Consider the following 18219-nt stretch of genomic DNA (forward strand, 5'->3'; position numbering starts at 1 on the left):
TTAGAGGCAGGAAGGACTTGTTTCCTCAAGTCTTTTATAATGATTGAGGTCTTTAATGTGAAGAAAGGTGACAGAGGGCAAAAGGCACTTCTTACCTTCCTCTTCTCATAGTCCGAGAACCTATTCTGGAGGGGGAAATACAGTGGTCAGAGCAGGTGGGCAGCCCGGCACCATTCAGATTCCCTGGCCCACCCCGGAGTACGCATCAGAAGGGGGGGGGGTGAGGACGAGGGGTGGGTGGTTCAGGGGACACCGAGGTTGAGAACCAGGGGCAGAGTACCCCACAGAAAGGTCTTCAGGACAGCGGTAGGTGCAGCTCTGAGAAGGTGCTCAGAAAGGAAGACCCAGACCGAACTAGCTGAGCCCTTGGGGTGTCTGCACACAGGGGCAGCACGGCTCTCGCCCCCCCCTCCCGGCTCCCAGACACACAGGCGCTGCGTACACTCCTGCCGGGAGGCTCAAAGGGTGACCGCCCTGGGAACAACTCAGATTCCGTGAACAGGTGACTTGTTCAGTGAACTGCAGCAATGTCTCGGCTGCGATCTTCGTTTTATTTCGGTTTCTGGAACTGAACCCACAGGCTCTCCGACGGGCGTCTGTATTCGTATGTGGGCCTGTGACAGGGACCTGGGAGAGCCCCCTGCTGCTGGTGCTGACTCCCCCAAACTGAGAGTGTGAAGGTGCCCTGCACGGTGAGTGGCACTGAGGCAAGGATTGGCTGAGAGAGACATAAACACTACAGACTCGGTCGCCACTCACGAAGCTCCATCAGCAGGGCAGACAGACATGAAACAAACTCTCCCAGGCAGTTCTTCCTTTAACTCAGAGCTGTGGTGAGTGCTCCCAAGGAGACAGATGGACGGGCCCTCTGCGGACACGGACGGGGGCTGGCCTGCCTGTGGGGAGGGCTTCTCAGAGGCTGTGATGTTAAACAGAGAGCTGAAGGGACAGGCTGAGTGAGCAGGGGAGGGCGAGTGGGGAGAGTCCCAGACAGAGGGACCGGCAGAGAGGGCGCCATGCGGCTGACGAGTGGTGAGCTGGTGCAGGCAGGGGCTGTGGTTGGCCTCGTGAAAGCAATCTAACCAAGCACGTCGGTCTGACGGAGGCAGATTTTAGTTTGATGGAGGAGTCTATGGCCGTAGTTCTGAGCATCCTCCCAATAGCCAGGGCCCTCTCTCCAGATGCCAGCGGGCAGGCTCATCTTACCTGCCACTCTGCCTCCTCCCTGGAGAGCCTGTCCGAGGGCCCGTCAGGGCTGTCCTGGCAGCTCTGGGCTCCTTCTTGCTCCAGGACCGGCAGCAGGTACTGAGAAGGGGGGTAGTATTCCAGCCCCGACTCTGCAAGAGATGACACAGCTGACCAGGAGGGAGGAGGCAGCCCAGCTACCTGGAGTGGCCAGTGCCTGCTGTCCTTGCCTTCCTCCCTCCTCCTCGGCATCCTGTCACATCCCCACGCCAGGCCACTGCTCCTCTGCCCTTGACTGGGCCCTCATGTCCTCGCCAGTCCTAACGCCTGGCCCAGAATGTGGCCAGTGCTCAGTAACCTGCAGCTGGTACACACACAGGACCCCCACCTGCCTCTTTACATCCGAGGAGAAATAAGATGAAAAGGAAGCCCGAGATTAGGAGTTGAAGGCTGAGTTCAAAACCCAGCTGCACCCATGATTTCCTGTGTATGAGACCTTGGGCGAGACGCCTGCCTTCTCTGGCCCTGCAGTTTTCTACTGCATAATTTGTCCGTTTTTATTTGGTTGTTTATTTTTGCTGATTTGTAGGTGCTCTTTATATATTATAGCTAATAACCTTGGGCCTATATGCTGCCACTATTTCCTTCCAGGTGGCAACTTTTCTTTTTAGCTTTGATGATGGTACCCTATCCTTTTGAGATAAAGTAGCGTTAGATTTCAATGTAGTCAGCTACCCTCCCCCCAAGGATATAAATAGGCAGTTCACAAGAAATACTAAAACTGGGTGGTGCATACTTCTCACAGGAACGTAACCTCGGGTAACCTGTTCAGAGGGCAATGTGGAGTTACTGTCCACACCCTGTGCCAACCTCACTGATGCCTGAACCTAGAGGAACCTCATGCAGTGCCAGGCCAGGGGGTGTGGGTTAGTGTTCTGGGAGCAGAACACTGGAGATAACTTGCAAGTTCACAACAAGGGTTCTACCATGTGAAATGCTCTACAGCAATTAAAAATGAGGCAGAGCCTGGCCGGAGTGGCTAAGTGATTGAGTATCAACCTATGAACCATGAGGTCATGGTTCCATTTCCGATCAGGGAGTATGCCTGGTGGGTGGGCTCAATCCCAGCCTTCCCTCCAGGCCTCAACATGCGCCTCTATCTGCAAGGAACACCCTTCACTCTGGTCTAAGTTTTAATCATCTCTCAGGTTTCACTAAGGCCCTTAAACCAGACCTGTCCATTGTACTCTCATAACCTCAATATGTAATTACTAGAGGCCCAGTGCACAGATTCATGCATCCGTGGGGTCCCTTGACCTGGCCTGCGGGGTTCAGGTTGAAACTGGCTCTCTGGCTTCCCCTGAGGGGTCCCGGATTGTGAGAGGGAATAGGCCAGGCCGAGAGACCCCACTGGTGCACAAATCCGTGCACCGGGCCTCTAGTACACATGTAAGATCTTTGGTTAATCTCTTCTCGCCCTCTCCCCTCCCCTCCTCTCTCTGAGATTTATCAGTCTGTTCCATGCCTGTGGTTTCTGCTCCTGCATTGAGTGTCTGCCCCCTGGTGGTGAATGCATGTCACAGCTACCAATCACTAGTTGGCTAGTTGCTTAGTAGGCTTTTAAAAATATAGACACTTCCCTGTGTGATGCTTGGCCCCTCTCTCCAGCCAGACTGTGGCCTCCTTGGTTTCTGCCGCCTCCCCAACCTGGGCTGGCACAGGGCAGCTGCCAGGGCCACGGGTGCTCACTGAGTGGAGGAGGAGGCTGCCTGGCCTTACCTTTGCAGAGGAACTGCTGGATGGCCTCCGTGCCTGCGCCACACACCTCCAGCGGCGGGAAGACCATAGACGAGGCATCCAGGCTTAGGGTCTGTAGACACAAGGGAACCCTTTATATGTCGTTCATGTCACTGCTCAACACAATGAAATCCCACTGGGTGCAGTTATGAACACGTGCTCACTATCTCCTCTGCCTCGCAGGGAGAGCTCACCTGCCTCGTTCCAGCTGCAGTCCCAGCTCCTAGAACAGTGACTAGCATGCAGCACGCACTCAATTCATGTTTTTGGATAAATACACGAATGAACAAAACAAAGGAAGTTATAGGACAGCATAGAGAATAAGATTCCATTTTTGTAAAAATATATATACATATATTCCTATAGTCTTAGATTAGTATATTTATAGAAAAAAATTTGGAGCAGTATATATCAGCCTCCAAGTGGCCATGGGCCATGCGTGGCCACAAGCCATGTATGGCCATTTATGTTTAAATTTTAATAGGTAAAATTTTTTTAGCTGGCCGGTGTGACTCTGTGAAGGTCATGGTTCAATTCCTGGTCAGGGCACATGCTCAGGTTGCAGGCTTGATCCCCACTAGGGGGCGTGCAGGAGGCATCTGATCAATGATTCTCATCATGGATGTTTCTATCTCTCTCTCCCTCTCCCTTCCTCTCTGAAATCAACTAAAAATATATATTTTGGGGGGAAATTTTTTTTAAAAAATATATTTTATTGATTTTGTACAGAGAGGAAGGGAGAGAGATAGAGAGTTAGAAACATAGATGAGAGAGTCATCAATCAGCTGCCTCTTGCACACCCCCTACTGGGGATATGCCCGCAACCAAGGTACATGCCCTTGACTGGAATCGAACCCGGGACCTTTCAGCACCCAAGCTGACGCTCTATCCATTGAGCCAAACCAGTTTCGGCGGGAGGAAAATTTTTTAAATTGTGCCCTGATTGGGAATCAAACCCACAACCTTGGTGTATTGGGACAATGCTCTAACCAACTGAACTACTTGGTCAGGGCCAACTGATTAAAATGAAAGAGAATTTCAAGCTCAGTTCCTCAGTTGCACCAGCCACATGCTCAGTGCTCGATAGCCACAGGTGGCCAGCAGCTACTGTACTGGACAGCACAGCCTATGGGACACTTCCGTCATCGGCAGGAGGAGCAGCGACTGGACAGCACTGAGTCACACAGCCCTGGTTTTAGACCCCAGCTCGCCAGGGGCCAGCTGTGTGACCTGGAACGGGCCACATGACCTCCCTGGAGCCGAAGGTCCCTCAGAGTTAACAGGCACAATATCACCCCCTGGCAGGCTGTTAGATGGGTAACCGGAGATAAGACGTGAGGAAGACTTTGACCTCAACTAAGAATGGTTGCTGTTGTTTCATTCTGAGAACACGTTTGTCCAAGGTGACACCAAGAAGCCCAAAAGATTTTTGTTGGAAGAATCGCTATAAATCAAACCACAACCAAAACCGGTTTGACTCAGTGGTAGAGCGTCGGTCTGCGGACTGAAAGGTCCCAGGTTCGATTCCGTTCAAGGGCATATACCTTGGTTGCAGGCACATCCCCAGTAGGGGGTGTGCAAGAGGCAGCTGGTTGATGTTTCTCTCTCATCGACGTTACTAGCTCTCTATCTCTCTCCCTTCCTCTCTGTAAAAAATCAATAAAATATATTTAGCCGAAACCTGTTTGGCTCAGTGGATAGAGCATCTGCCTGAGGACTGAAAGGTCCCAGGTTCGATTCCAGTCAAGGGCACGTACTTTGGTTGCAGGTACATCCCCGGTAGGGCGTGTGCAGGAGGCAGCTGATCGATGTCTCTCTCTCATCGACGTTTCTAACACTCTATCCCTCTCTCGCTTCCTCTCTGTGAAAAATCAATAAAATATATTTTAAAAAAACACTTAAAAATATATATATATTTAAAAAAAATAAATAAAAATAAATCAAACCTCAGAGCTCTTACTGTTAGAATGGCTTTAGAATCAGGAACACTGCTCTGAGCTGTGCTGTCCAATAAGGTAGCAACTAAGCAACTGAGCACAGGTAGCCATTTAAATATAGATGAGTAAAATTCAATAAAATGAAACACGTAGTTCCTTGGTCATACTAGCCACAGGTCAGTGAACATTTCCATCATCGCTGGAAGCACAGAGAATAAATGCCTGCAAGCTGGCCATTTCTCCAGCCTGCGCAGGGCGAGCAGCCTGCCATCCTGCCCTTCCTTAGGCTGCCCACCAGGGCAGCGGGGACCAGCCTGGGGTCAGGCACCTCCCTTTGCTGTCTCCGTGCTCCTCCCCCAGATGCCACCCAGACAGCCATGTGGCTTGCGAGCCAGTTCACTGAGACGATCAGAGGAGTCTGGGCGCCTGTCAGGGGAGTGTCATTGTGAATGGAGAAGTGCCTGCACAGGGGTGGAGCCAGGCCCTGGATTCAGACTGCCTGGGTTTGATACCATCCTTGCTATTTATTCCTAGTTGTGTGGCCCTGGGGCAAGCTCCTTAGATGGTCCAGGCCGCAGTCTCTTCCTCTGCAAAGGGACACAACAGGGTTTCTCTGAGGATTCAGAGAGCAAATGCAGGTCAAGTGCTGAGCTTTCGTAAGAACCTGGGATGCTCCTGCTACCCTCGTCTACATCCTCAGAGCTTCTTTCTCTTTCACGGTGTTAACTCCAACAGGATTGGATGTTACCTCTTCACTTCAGAAATAGGTTCCTAAGCCACCATCCTGACAGCAAAGCCACGGAATTACAACTGTCCACACACTGGTCACTGCCAGCTCCCAAGGACCACGTGTTGAGATGTCCGTGACCCCAGCACCCTGTGACCAGGACAGGCCTCAGCACCGGGTGCGGCAGCAGGGAGGCCGGCCAGTGAGAACCCCGGGAGGAACGGCTCCACTGACCTCCAGGGTCCGCGCGTGTGCCAGCATCTGCGGCAGCCTCCGCAGCTCATTGTCACGGATGTCAAGGGTGCGCAGGCTCCGCAGTTCCCCCACGGTGTCCGGCAGCTCCTTCAGCTTGTTGTCTGGAGAGATCCCAATGGCACAGCTCAACACCCCAAAAGCCCTTCCCCAGCTTCCTGGCTGACACCCACCAGGACTCGGGGGGCAGGGAGGGTCGCCTCACTCTGACTCTGACTGAGGCTCTGTGAGGAAGAACAGGACAGTGGGGTTTCAATGACCGGGGCTCAAGTTCCCACTGCACAACTTCCTAGCTGGGTGACTTTGGAGAACCAGCTCTACCTTCCTGGGGCACAGTCTTCTCATCTGTAAAATGGGGTAATGATACCATTTGGCCTCGTAGGAACATTGAGGGGTTCCATGAGATTATGCATGTGAGGTCCTCAGCACAGTGCCTATCACGTAGTAAGGGACCAGTAAATGGGGCGGCCATTATTATTATTGTTATCCATGCCACATCCAGGTAGACTGAGGCATTCCGTGCAGAGGGTGCTTACAGCAGGAGAAAGGAAAGGACAGGGGCAGGCATTCCACTGACGCAGCAGAGTCTTGGTTCTGTCATAATCACACTGGCTGGTCTTGAGCCGCACTTGCTTCATCTGTGCCTTGGGGATAACACCTCCTCCCTCTCCAGGCCTCGCGGACTGGCCCTGAGGCTCCCTGCGCCTCCGAACGTGGAAGCGCTGCTCACTGAGTGGGAATCCTACTCAGCACCGTTCCCAGGGCTCCTGACTCGCTCTCACTGTCAGTCCACTGCTCTCACCACCATATTCATTGTTATCAATACAAGTGTCTCAGAGGCTGTCTGTCAATGCTGTCTGTCCTCCTCCCATAAGGTCCCATCTATGGTTTTCCTGGAGACAGACCGACCTAGCAGGAGGTCCATCCAGTGTCCAGTGACACCTCGGACTGGCTGCCCTCATGCTCAGTGGCTCCAGGAGGATGCTGGCGGGGACAGAGCTGACTGGGGGTCACATGGACAGGGCTTTTTGGCTCCTACCTTTCACATTGAGGGTCTGGAGCTGGGTCAGGTTCCCAATGGAACGTGGGAGATATGTCAATTGATTCTTTTCCAGGTTCAATACCTAAGAAAGGAAAAAACAATGAGACCCATCCTGCCTCGGTAGTTCAGTTGGTTGGAGCATCATCCCAATTGTACCGAGATTGTGGGATAGGGTACATATAAGAATCAACCAGTGGGTGCATGGATAAAAGGACCAACAAATAGATGTTTCTCTCTCTCTAAAAATCAATAAATAAAAATTTAAAAATAATTGTGAAAAAACGATGAGATCTCACATATGGACAATAGTGACACCCTGCTTTGGGCCAGGAATCATTTAGGCACCACATACATACACCTTTACCTTCTCCCGACAGCCTTCTGATTGTGATCCCAATTGAGAGACGAAAAAACTGAGGCTCGGACCAACGAATCCAGGTGCCCAAGAGAGTGCAGCCAGACCTTGAACCCAGTTCTGGCTGAGGTTCCATCGTTTACGCAGACCACAAAATGCACAGCAACAGTCCCGCCATCAGGAATGGGGGGAGGGGAGGACTGACAGGCTCAGGGACCCAGGAGAGGCAGCGGGTGATCAGGCTCTCGTTATCCCAGGGCAGGAAAGGGAGCTGAGCTGCACCACGCAGTGGCGTCTGCCCAGCCCCCAAGGCTGCCGCTCCGGCCGGGTGGGAACCTGGCTGGTTGGATTCCGAAGGCCGTGCTTCCTCCAGGATGCATTACGGAGGTGAACAAGGCCAGCAGGAAGACACACCATTAACATGGACACCATGGAAAGCTAAGCCTCTACTGGAAATAACATGGCAGATGAATATTTGATGAACCAAAGGATGATTATGAGTTAGAGGCAAGTATCCAAAAGTTACAAAAGAGTGAATGCAGCAATTCTATACAAACAGATGTACCAACCATGTCCCCAAAGACCCTACACCAAGGCATTCACTAAGTGGGGCAATTACTTCTGCCACGTGTTGTGTGTGTGACTTCGGGCAGGTTATAGTCATCTCTCTGGACAGTTCTCTCTTCTCTAAAAGGTGGTGGCATCACCCACATCATAGGGCTGTTCATTCAAGTCATTCAAGTGGCGAGGTGAGGGCGTGGCCCCACAGGATCACACTTCAGCAGGGGAGCCGGTCAAGCCAACAGACCCCTAATCAGTAATTACTCTGCAATTGGCGCTCTCGGGGAAACACTCTGGGGTTGGCAGAGAGGCAATTAAGGTAGATCTACTTAGATGGGAGGTGGGGGCGGACCCTCATTAAGGTAGATCTACTTAGATGGGAGGTGGGGGCGGACCCTCATTAAGGTAGATCTACTTAGATGGGAGGTGGGGGCGGACCCTCAGGGACCCGGGGGCTGAGAGCATGAGCCGCGCAGGCAGGAGGAAAGGCCCAGTGGAGAGGTGGGCAGAAGGCCAGAGGGTGTCAGGAGCTGACTGCAGGGAAGGAAGGGGAGGAGGCTGCAGACATGGGCCCCTCACAGAGGGTCTCACTGGGCTCAGAGCAGAGAAGGCATTTTAACCTAAGTGGGAAGGAAGCCGCTTCTTCCTCTGTAAAACGGGATCAGTCAGCACCTGCCTCGCGGGGAGGCTGACTGACAGACAACACAGGGAGAGGCTCAGCTGGGCCGGACGCAGCGAGCACTCGGTGGAGGGCTCCTGACAGTGACCGGAACGGAGCCCGAGCCAGTGCTGAGCTCAGCATCTGAAAAGGTGCTCGCGCTGGGCCCTCTTTTTCTGCAAAGTTGTGGAAGCTCATGATGAAATCCTCAACAGAACAAGCCCCAAAACACGGTGGGGGACAACCCAGACTGCACCAGCGAGGGCCTCCCGGGGCCGTCACAGCAAAGGGGCAGGGAGCCGGCCCGAGTGCCGCCTGTGGCGCTGCCATTGATCACCCCGGCAGCAGAGGTGGGCTTTCTGTTCCTGGGGCCTTACCTGGAGGGCCGTCAGCTGCCCTAGATCCTCGGGAAGGGCTGTCAGCTGGTTCTCATGAAGATCCAGAACCTGCGGAGGAAGACAAGCTCAGCACCTGACAGTGACCGACGGAGGCCGCCCCTCCCATCTCAGGTCTGAGAGGCGAGCGGCGGCGCCTGGGCCTCTGCTGCTGGAGCAGCGCCCAGCCTTCCCGTCCAACTACGCCATCATCCCACCTCACTTCCTCTTCCAAAGTGTCATCCCCTTTCACCCGTCAAATATGCATTTTTACTATTGAGTGAGAAAAGTATGCAAAGACATTTATATGTTAAAGAGAAAAAAAATCTTCATAGTATATATATATATATATATTTGCAAAAGAAAATGACCACTAAACATGCAATAAAATATTGATAGTGGTTCTCTGGAGTATGAAATAACATGTTTTTCCTCATTTTCTGCCTACTTGCATTTGTTAATTTTGTTAACAATGAAAATGAGTATAAAAGACATATACCAGTATGCATGCATATGTATATATACTATACATATATATGAAATGTAAGTACACATAAACATAAAAATTTAATGTTATCCCTTTCTGACTCTAACCACATTGGACAATGAAGAGAAGACAAAAGGACCCGGACTGCACACCAGAGTTAACCATAAAGACCCTGGGGTGCCTGTGTGCGGGTCTTCTCCTGGTGTGTCTACCCCCAGGCACAGCTGGTGGTGCGGGGCTCAATCCTGCGGCCACACCTCACGTACTGTGTGAGTACCACATCCCACCGCTGTGCTGACAGTCAGGAGGGATTGCCCAGGCCACCAGGCTTTCACACCCTGACCACATGACGCCTGGCCTCGTCCTGTGCCAGGGGCCTGGGACCAGCAGTCTCCCTGCTCTCTGCTAGTTCGCTTGCTATGAGTCTGTGGTTTGTCTTTCCACCCAGCAGGCAAGCTCCCCGAGGGCAGGACCTGTGGCTGGTTCTCTTGGTAACATCTGGAACTCCAGGCTACTAGACGTGCAATGAAGCATCGATAGTGGTTGTCCTGATGCTGGGAGAAGGGCCCATTACCTTGATGGTTATCAGACTTAGGAGGCTGCAGGATTTCGGAAGCAAGGAAGTGAGCTGATTGGTGTGGACAATCAACACCTGTGGGAAAGATTGCGGCATGGCTCCTTAGATTGAAGCGCATCAGGTGGGGAAGGCTGAGGGCAGGGGGGCTGGGCGGGGCAGGGTGGGGATGGGATGGGAATTTGATGACCTCAAGACCTGGAATTTCAAGGGTAAAAGGGACCTTAGAAGACCACATCTACCTTCCATTCTGGGAAGGGAGCCCCGCCCTGTTGTCCTGATCTCCGTGGGCTGCCACGATGACTAACAAGCTAATGGACACTCGGCCCGGGCTGTCACTTTAGCGAGGCATGGACTCCTGTGTGGATGCTTCTGGTGCCGACGAGCTCACTAATCTGTTGGTACGAAACACTCCTCACCTACCTTCAGCTAGATAATTTACTTAAGATTACGCTGATCCAGCTGCATTCAAAGCTGCAAAGACTTTCTGAACCATCGTTCATTACACATTTAATCTCCCCAGTGACAGAAAGAAGCAGAGTGCTCGTCATTAATAACAATGAGGTCTCGCAGGGTTTTCCCGTGGCGGGCATCACACTGGGTGCACTTGGATCTCTGTCTCTACCAGTCCCTCATTCCATTCTCACTAAGCTCCGTGAGAGTAAAGCTGTGGACGTGCTCGCTTCAGAGGTGAGGAAACCGAGATGGAAGAGTTTAAGGAAGTTGCCCAATCCCGAGGGGCAGAGCCAGGGCGTGACCTGGGGCCGTCCAATGCCACAGCCGACTCTCCCGGCTGTGAACAGCCTGCTGCAGGCTGGAAGGGTGCGAATCTGAGAGAAGGGAGACGCCAGGAAGAAAGTCCTAAAGGTCCCACCGGATTGCAATAAACATGCAATAAAGTCTCTAAAACAGGTTGGCTCACCTTCTTCTGTAGAACTTTGCACGTTGCAAAAGCCCCAAATGGAATCTAAGATGAAAAAAAGACGAGTTAATATCTTCCCTCCCTTGGTTTGTAATTTGTTTTCTGAGTGCCAGGGAGAGACGGGGTGGCAGGCACACAGTGCACAATGCTGACGGGAATGGCTCAGCCCAGGGAAAGGCTGGTGAGGAATGTGGCTTGGGGTGTGATCAGCCCTCCAGAGCAGCTGGCAGGAGACTGCCCTGCCGGGCCCACCTACCCCGTCCCCATCCTCAGCTCTATCAGGGGCAAAACAAAGGTCTCTGGCGCTTTGCAGAGTCTAGAGAAACCCAAGTTCTCCTAGGAATCTGTGGCACATTTTCTAAGGAGACTCTGACTCTTTTTTATTTTATTTTATATTTTATTGATTTTTTTTACAGAGAGGAAGGGAGAGGGATAGAGTTAAAAACATCGATGAGAGAGAAACACCGGCCAGCTGCCTCCTGCATACCTCCCACTGGGGATGTGCCCACAACGAAGGTACGTGCCCTTGACCGAAATCAAACCTGGGACCTGCCCCCAGTCCACAGGCCAACGCTCCATCCACTGAGCCACACCAGCTTCAGCTAGGCTCTGGCTCTTGAAGACTATGCTCAGGCCAAAGCTCACACCTCCATTCTTTTGGACAGAAACAACATCTAAGGAAACATCTCTGCACGAGGGCTTCCGGACTTCTGAAAGCCCAGTCCAGGGAGAGATCAGCCAAAGGACTTGGATGCATGCATGTAAGCCTAACCAATGGACACAGACATTAGGGAGGTGAGGGCATGAGTGTGGGTGTGAGGGAGCAATGAGGGGAGAAGGACACATATGTAATACCTTAATCAATAAAGAAATTAAAAAAAGGAGAAAGCCCCAGTCCACATCTGTCTTTCCCAGAGACAGGTGATTCAAGGCAAAACAGATCAAATTCACAACCAGAGCACCACCCCGATTTACCTCGGAGAGCTCACAGTTAGAGATGTCGAGAATGTCATCTGCCCCAGCTTCTTTTGCCTAAGGATAAAAATAATTTTTATGTTTCCAACAAAACATCCTTGCAAAGTGGACCCACCAGGCAAAGAAACACAGGATTGAGGATCTGCGAGGGACCGTGGGCGGCATGTGGTTCAACTAGTCCAGTCCATTCTGTAGGTGGACCATGCTCCCTGCCTTAAAGGGGCTCCAGGGCCAGCAAGTAAGAGCAAATGAACAAGAACTGACAGGTGTACCCAGTCCGTGCGGGAGGCACAGGGCGCTCCTGAGCACCTGGCGGGCAGCCTCCCCCTCGGCTCCCAGGTCACAGGTTTCCTCGGGCCCTGGGGGAGGCTGAGGGGAGGGAGCACGGCTTGGGGGGGGGGGTGGACAGTGCAGAGCCCTGCTTCGTGGGGCAGAGGCGGCGATGGGGCGGGACTCAGAGGAAGCCCACGTTCCCTCACCAGGCACATCTGGTACTCCAGGCGTTTCCGAGCCTCCTCGCTGGGTTTCCGCTTCCGGAAGAAGAGTGGCATCGTTCCTTTCCCCCCAAGCGAGCTGCACGGCCTGCGGCATCGGAGAGAACGGGGCGCCTGTCACCGCCTCTCAGCACCAGGGCGGCGCTGCGCCCCCTCCACCATCCCTCTGTGTCCCGGGCCAGGCACGGCAGGCGCTCCATACCCTCTGTTGACTAGACCAGTGGTCGGCAAACTCATGAGTCATCAGTGCCAAATATAAAATTTTTTTTTAAACTGAAACTTCTTTTAACGCCACTTCTTCAAAATAGGCTCGACCAGGCCGTGGTATTTTGTGGAAGCCACCCTCAGGGGGCCAAAGAGCCGCATGTGGCTCGCGAGCCACATGCTGCCGACCGCCGGACTAGACACTAAGAAGCAGTGAGTATGTGGTGGAAAGAGCATCATGGCAAGCCAGGTGACCAGGGTTTGGGCCCACGTTTGCCACTGGCATGCCTCTGTCCCATTCTAGATTCCCACCTTCCACAAGGGTGGGACCTCGAGAAGGTCCCTCGGGTGCTCCCCGAGGACTCCGACCGATTGGCCTGATGAATCCCTCCTAGCGGGGGAAACACCGTGAGAGAGGCATCAGCACATCAAACATGGCATGACATCAGCCAGCCGCGACCTCGGGGAGCTCAACTGCACCATCACCAGAGAGATTTTTAAAACAGAAACTAAGCAATTCTCAGGCACCTTGCCACTCTCAGTTATGATTCCACTTGATTCTCTCCACAGCCCTGTTTATGGTGATGGAACTGATGATTATGGAGTTCAGTGACCTGGTGATTCAGCCTGGATTGTAGCAAAACCAGTCTGGAATTCTGCTCTTTTGAGTCCCTATCCTGCAGATCTGCCCAGCTCTCCTGTGCTGGACTAACTCAGCACACACACAGTACACTGCTCTGAACTCAGAAGCCGGGAGCTCACTGCCTGCCCAGGATCTGCAAATATCGGACGTGAACTGGGTCAGGAAGCAAGCATCCAGGGAAGCTACGGTTAACAGCATGGGCTTTGGGGTGAAATAAAACGGGGTCAGAATCCCAGATTTAACACCCACCAACCACGTCACCTCTCTGAGCCTCAGTTTCCTCTTTTGTAAGGTGTGATAATGTTACCAACATCCGGTCCTATGAGAATCCAATGATTACATGTATGTAAAGCCCATAGCACAGTACCTGCCACATATGAGTGCTCAATACATAAATGTTGGCCACATAGGACCACACTTATTCAGGGCCTCCTACAATTTAAAGGTCTAGACACACACCCAGCCCGGGGATCCGGGGTAGTGGGGGTGGGAGGAGAGGAGAGATCACCGGTCTCTGCCCACAGGGGTGTGAGCTGTCTGGGGAGCCGGCCAAGACTGCAGAGCTGGCTCAGGCCCCTCTTGTCACTCCACCTTCATGCAGGGATGAGGAATAGTCCCAAAACAACCCTCCCTCATCCTTCCCTGATGACCAGCTCTTACCCTTTATGGTCCCCAATGACAAACCTCTTTCACCTCCTCCCCCCAAATGACCATCCCTCCCAGATCCGCTCTTCCCAACCTGCTCTCCCTATGTACATCCCTCATCCATCCCCTCCCCCGACGACCAGTCGAGATCGAGAGAACCACACCCATCTTCGCCTGGCTGCAACGGGGAGTGCCCCACCTGGCTTTGCGGGTGGACAGGACCCGACGCTCCTTCCGCGGGTGAACCCGAAGGCAGGCCGATCACTCGTGGGGCTTGGTCATGGACGCTGGGCCGCAGACCACCTGGCAGGGGCCCGGGTGGTTGCGGAGACTGGTCTCCCCCGAACGCTGGAGCTGGGGAGCAAAACTCAGAATCTCAGAAAGTCATGCAGACCAGGATGACGAAGTCTGGGACTCCGAGAACCGCAGCATTTTTGCAATTCAGAGTTCGAACGGCTCTGGGCGCGAACGGAATTGTTTTGATAACTAAAATGCACACATCGCGAGGGAGTTAAAAGGGGGGCCGGGGTCGCTGTGGCCCTGGGGTCCCAGAATGTGTGCGGACGTCTCCGGAGGGGCGGAGCTCGGGATTAGGAGACAGAACCAAGAGGGGTGATCCTCATCACAAGGAAAAATGGGGGACAGGAGGACCGGGATCTTGGGAGCTGCCCTCTCTTGTCTGCCTCCCTTGGGCGAACTGCCCTGAGCCCCCTTCCAAGCACCCAGTCACATCTTACCCGGCGCCAGGTTCGCCAATTGTCAGCTTCTGGCGCCTGCCCACAAGCAACATGGCGGCAAGGGCGTCGCTGGGAGGCTGGTCGGAAGGGGCGGTTCTCGCGACAGGAGAAGACAGTTCTCGCGAGAGCTGTGCTTTCCGGCCTATATCCGGCGCCGCTGAAAGCCCTTCCGGTCTTTCGGCTTTCGGCTCGGAGGAGGCTCAGGTGCAACTTTCCTCGGTCGTCCCGAATCCGGGTTCATCCGACACCAGCTGCCTCCACCATGCCGCCGAAGTTCGACCCCAACGAGATCAAAGTCGGTGCGTGTTTTAGGGGCGGCCGGGGCTGCGGGAAAGCGTCCGTTTTCCTAGCAGCCCGTCCGGCCCGCGGCCCCTCCGCAATTACTGCTTTTACCGCGTGGCGCTTCTAAGCTGCTGCCTACTAGAGGCCTTTCCGGAGCCGGTTCAGGGCGCCGTGAAGTCCGAGCCAAGCTCGTTCCGGGCCTCAGCTTCCCCACGTGCGGATGGGGAGGGAGGACCGGAGCACCTCTGGCGTGTTGCAGCCCGCACGCTTAGGGTAAGGTTTGTCTCCGGCGCTTTCCCCGGAAGACTGGGCCGGCTGCCAGTCCGGTGCCTCCACGCCGGTCCTGGGGTGGGCCGTCCACGCCCCAGGAGGGGTTGCCCGCCTCGCTCCGCCCCGAGGTTCTCGGTGCTGTTTGCAGAAGAGGCGAATGCGGCGTGGCCCGCCCGGAGCGATGTGGGGAAGGTGAGGGCTGAGGCTGGGACTCTGCAGATGCACTGACCGGTTTTTTTCCTCCCAGTATACCTGAGGTGCACCGGTGGGGAAGTGGGTGCCACGTCTGCCCTGGCCCCCAAGATCGGCCCCCTGGGCCTGGTAAGTCCTCGCGGTGGGCGTTTCTGACTTGGGAGCAGTTGGGCGCTGCCCTGTCACACACAGCTGTGCCTGCGGTGCCAATGGCGCTGGCGATTTCCACCCCCGAGCAGACCTCTGGGGCACGGATTGCCAGGAGGTGCGTTAGCAAGGTCATCTCTGAGCACAGAGCCCAGTCCCTGGAAGCGGTGACTTCCTCTCCGCTGCCTCCTGACCGCTGTGGGAGTGGACCTGAGGGGAGGCTGGGAGGGCCACGTGAGGAGGGTTTTATAGTTAGGTGCCTTAGTGACTTTTAGCCTGTTTTCTTTATTTCAGAGAGGAAGGGCGAGGGAGAGAAACATCAATGATGAGAGATACGTTGATTGGCTGCCTCCTGCACGCCCCATGCTGGGAATTGAGCCCACAGCCTAGGCATGTGCCCTTGACCTGAATGGAACCCAGGACTTTTTAGACCACAGGCTGGTGCTCTGTCTGCTTAGCCACACTAGTTAAGGCTTAGCCTATGTTTCCTAGTGCGGGAGATGGGCATATCACTGTTGGAGGTAACTGGGATGTTGGGTGAAGATTCTGGTGAACATGATAATAGTTTGTGTTTCTATTCTCCAAACTGACTGGTTAATGTGACCAGCTTTACTTACAAAACTACCAGTCTTATTTCCCTACTTCACCCATCTTATTGAAGTTGGATTGCCCCAAATATGAGGTGTCTTGTCTCGAGTATCCTTCCACCTTGGTCTTGCTTAATCAGTGTCTTCTTTAATCTTTTACTATTGAAAGTATTACATATGTCCCTTTTCCCCCATTGTCTGTGCCCACTGGTTATCCTTATATGCACACGATACCCAGTGTCTTAATTCCCTTCTTGGCCCTTAGCTCTGCTGGCACTACCAGGTCATGTTTCCTAGTGGTCACTAGGAAATTCTAAAGTAGCAAATCCCAGACTCCATCCCCATAGTTTGACTTGGGTTGGCCTGACACAGGAACCGGATACCTTGAAAGGTCTCCATAGGATCTGAATGTAACCAGTGTGGGAATTTTCTCCCTAAGTTATCACGTGGGTCCTTCTGAGAGGCTGGGTAGGTATCTTTGGCCCATTGTGGTCCTTGGCTTGTAGCTTACAACCCTGAACAAACCTCATCCCTAGCTTAATGTTCCCAGTTTATATCAAGCTTTACCTTGATTGGGTAAATACAGTTGTGTGCTCTCTAAGGAAGATTTGGGGTATTGGCAAGTTAGGAAGACTGGGTATGATTTCATAACCTTTGTTTTTACAGTCCCCAAAGAAGGTTGGTGATGACATCGCCAAAGCAACTGGTGATTGGAAGGGTCTGAGGATTACAGTGAAACTGACCATTCAGAACAGACAGGCCCAGGTACTTGGTTTGAGGGTGGGCAGGGGTAGCTACCCTCTGGGATTTCCGGGTGGAAGGTTTTGCTGACATGGCCACCTGCCATTGGTGGTGAGAGCACTTTTATGTGTGGGAAAAGCTTTCCCCAAGAGCAAGGTCAGACTTGCTCAGATAGTAACTCTTTTCACTGTGTGACATTTGCAAACACCTCAGTGCCTCCTTGGCTAAGACATGTTTTGGATTTTGAACATTACTTGAGAATGGACCACAAGTCCAGTGTCTGCCCCATGGTCTCCAAGAAACCAAGCTGAGAGGCAGTATCGTCTGCATTGGAGGTTGGGATAGGGCTTACTCATCGAGAATCTCTTCTGCAGATTGAAGTGGTGCCTTCTGCCTCTGCCCTGATCATCAAAGCTCTCAAAGAACCTCCAAGAGACAGAAAGAAGCAAAAAAACAGTGAGTGGCCTTTCTGTCACTGAGCAGTGTGTGAGTGGTGATGTCTGCGTAACGCTTAATACTTAGCTGCATGCTTTTTAAAGAGAACTAGAGATTTGATGGCAGCCTGCTATATAGCCAGGCAGTAGCATGAAGTGTCATTTGGGGTGAAACTGAGGAGGATGACTGAAGAGAGCGCTTCTCAGCTGGGTTACACTCTTAATTGATGAACCCCAGTAACTGAAGCGTGAAGATGGGTACAGATTTGGTTTTGCCATTAGCCACCCGCCACTGCACCTGACCACTTCCCCGTTGGCTGGTGCATTCCAGTGGTGAGCTGAAATAGGAACCCCCAGCTTAGAACAGGGTTATTCTTCTGGTGGATGACTCTGTGCCGAAGCATGGGGACAACCAGGAAATGGCTGAGGGAGGCATAATTGTGGTCTGGCCTGCTATTTGGGTTGACAAAGCTTTTTGCCCGTGGTTTCGTTTCTCGCAGTTAAGCACAGTGGACAACATCACATTCGAGGAGTGTCCAGCAGGCCCAAGATGCGGCACCTCTTTATCCAGGAACTCTCTGGTAAGAGCAGGACGACAATGGACCACCTAGTGACATGGGGGCATATGACACACACCGAGGGGCAGCTATTTCCGAGTTTAAAGGAAAGCGTTCTTTAAGACCAAATTGGGGGCATAGTCGTTTCGGGTTTGAAAATGTGGCTTAAGCAAGTGATGTGAGGACCAGGTATAATTTAATCGGGGTCCAGATGTAGTTATCAAGGGCCCATGAAGACGTGGCATTTCAGCCTTGCATACGAAATGAAGCTCTCGTAGGGGGGCCGGGGATTTATAGTCGGATATGTTGAGGACCACTGTCTGCTGTGGAACTCAAAGGGGTTTTCCCAGCGGGTGTGGAGTGATTGGAGGGCTGGCGTTTGCCCACCTAATGCCACATTTTCTTAATTGTAGGAACCCAGTAAAGAGATCCTGGGTACT

General features: G+C 53.0%; 2 protein-coding genes and 1 non-coding gene across 4 annotated transcripts in view; 2 read left to right on the forward strand and 1 right to left on the reverse strand.

The window, feature by feature from the left end:
- The window catches only part of LRSAM1 (leucine rich repeat and sterile alpha motif containing 1), a 32056-nt gene extending 17368 nt beyond the window's left edge, over positions 1 to 14688 (reverse strand). The window contains exons 1-12 of one of the 2 annotated variants that reach the window (XM_036416310.2): positions 14570 to 14688; positions 14032 to 14186; positions 12326 to 12428; positions 11847 to 11903; positions 10872 to 10916; positions 9950 to 10027; positions 8892 to 8960; positions 6938 to 7022; positions 5881 to 6002; positions 2965 to 3055; positions 1207 to 1337; positions 96 to 125 (exon numbers count right to left, since the gene is read on the reverse strand). In XM_036416310.2, the coding sequence (XP_036272203.1) occupies positions 96 to 125; positions 1207 to 1337; positions 2965 to 3055; positions 5881 to 6002; positions 6938 to 7022; positions 8892 to 8960; positions 9950 to 10027; positions 10872 to 10916; positions 11847 to 11903; positions 12326 to 12397 (780 nt within the window). In that variant the 5' untranslated portion in view covers positions 12398 to 12428; positions 14032 to 14186; positions 14570 to 14688. The remainder of the gene's footprint in view (positions 1 to 95; positions 126 to 1206; positions 1338 to 2964; positions 3056 to 5880; positions 6003 to 6937; positions 7023 to 8891; positions 8961 to 9949; positions 10028 to 10871; positions 10917 to 11846; positions 11904 to 12325; positions 12429 to 14031; positions 14187 to 14569) is intronic. The other variant, XM_036416308.2, reaches the window with a different exon arrangement.
- Positions 14689 to 14711: 23 nt separating this feature from the next.
- On the forward strand, positions 14712 to 18203 carry RPL12 (ribosomal protein L12). The gene is made up of 6 exons (XM_036416312.2): positions 14712 to 14868; positions 15369 to 15442; positions 16714 to 16812; positions 17163 to 17244; positions 17723 to 17803; positions 18193 to 18203. The coding sequence occupies exons 1-6, from the start codon at positions 14832 to 14834 to the stop codon at positions 18201 to 18203; spliced, it is 384 nt and encodes a 127-aa protein (XP_036272205.2). The 5' UTR covers positions 14712 to 14831.
- On the forward strand, positions 17508 to 17636 carry LOC118706725. Its single transcript, XR_004984108.1, has one exon. It is a non-coding gene; the product is annotated as a small nucleolar RNA SNORA65 (small nucleolar RNA).
- Positions 18204 to 18219: the final 16 nt, after the last annotated feature.

This window comes from Pipistrellus kuhlii, unplaced genomic scaffold (assembly GCF_014108245.1).
Source record: "Pipistrellus kuhlii isolate mPipKuh1 unplaced genomic scaffold, mPipKuh1.p scaffold_m20_p_53, whole genome shotgun sequence".
In the NCBI taxonomy this organism is placed as follows: Eukaryota; Metazoa; Chordata; class Mammalia; order Chiroptera; family Vespertilionidae; genus Pipistrellus; species Pipistrellus kuhlii.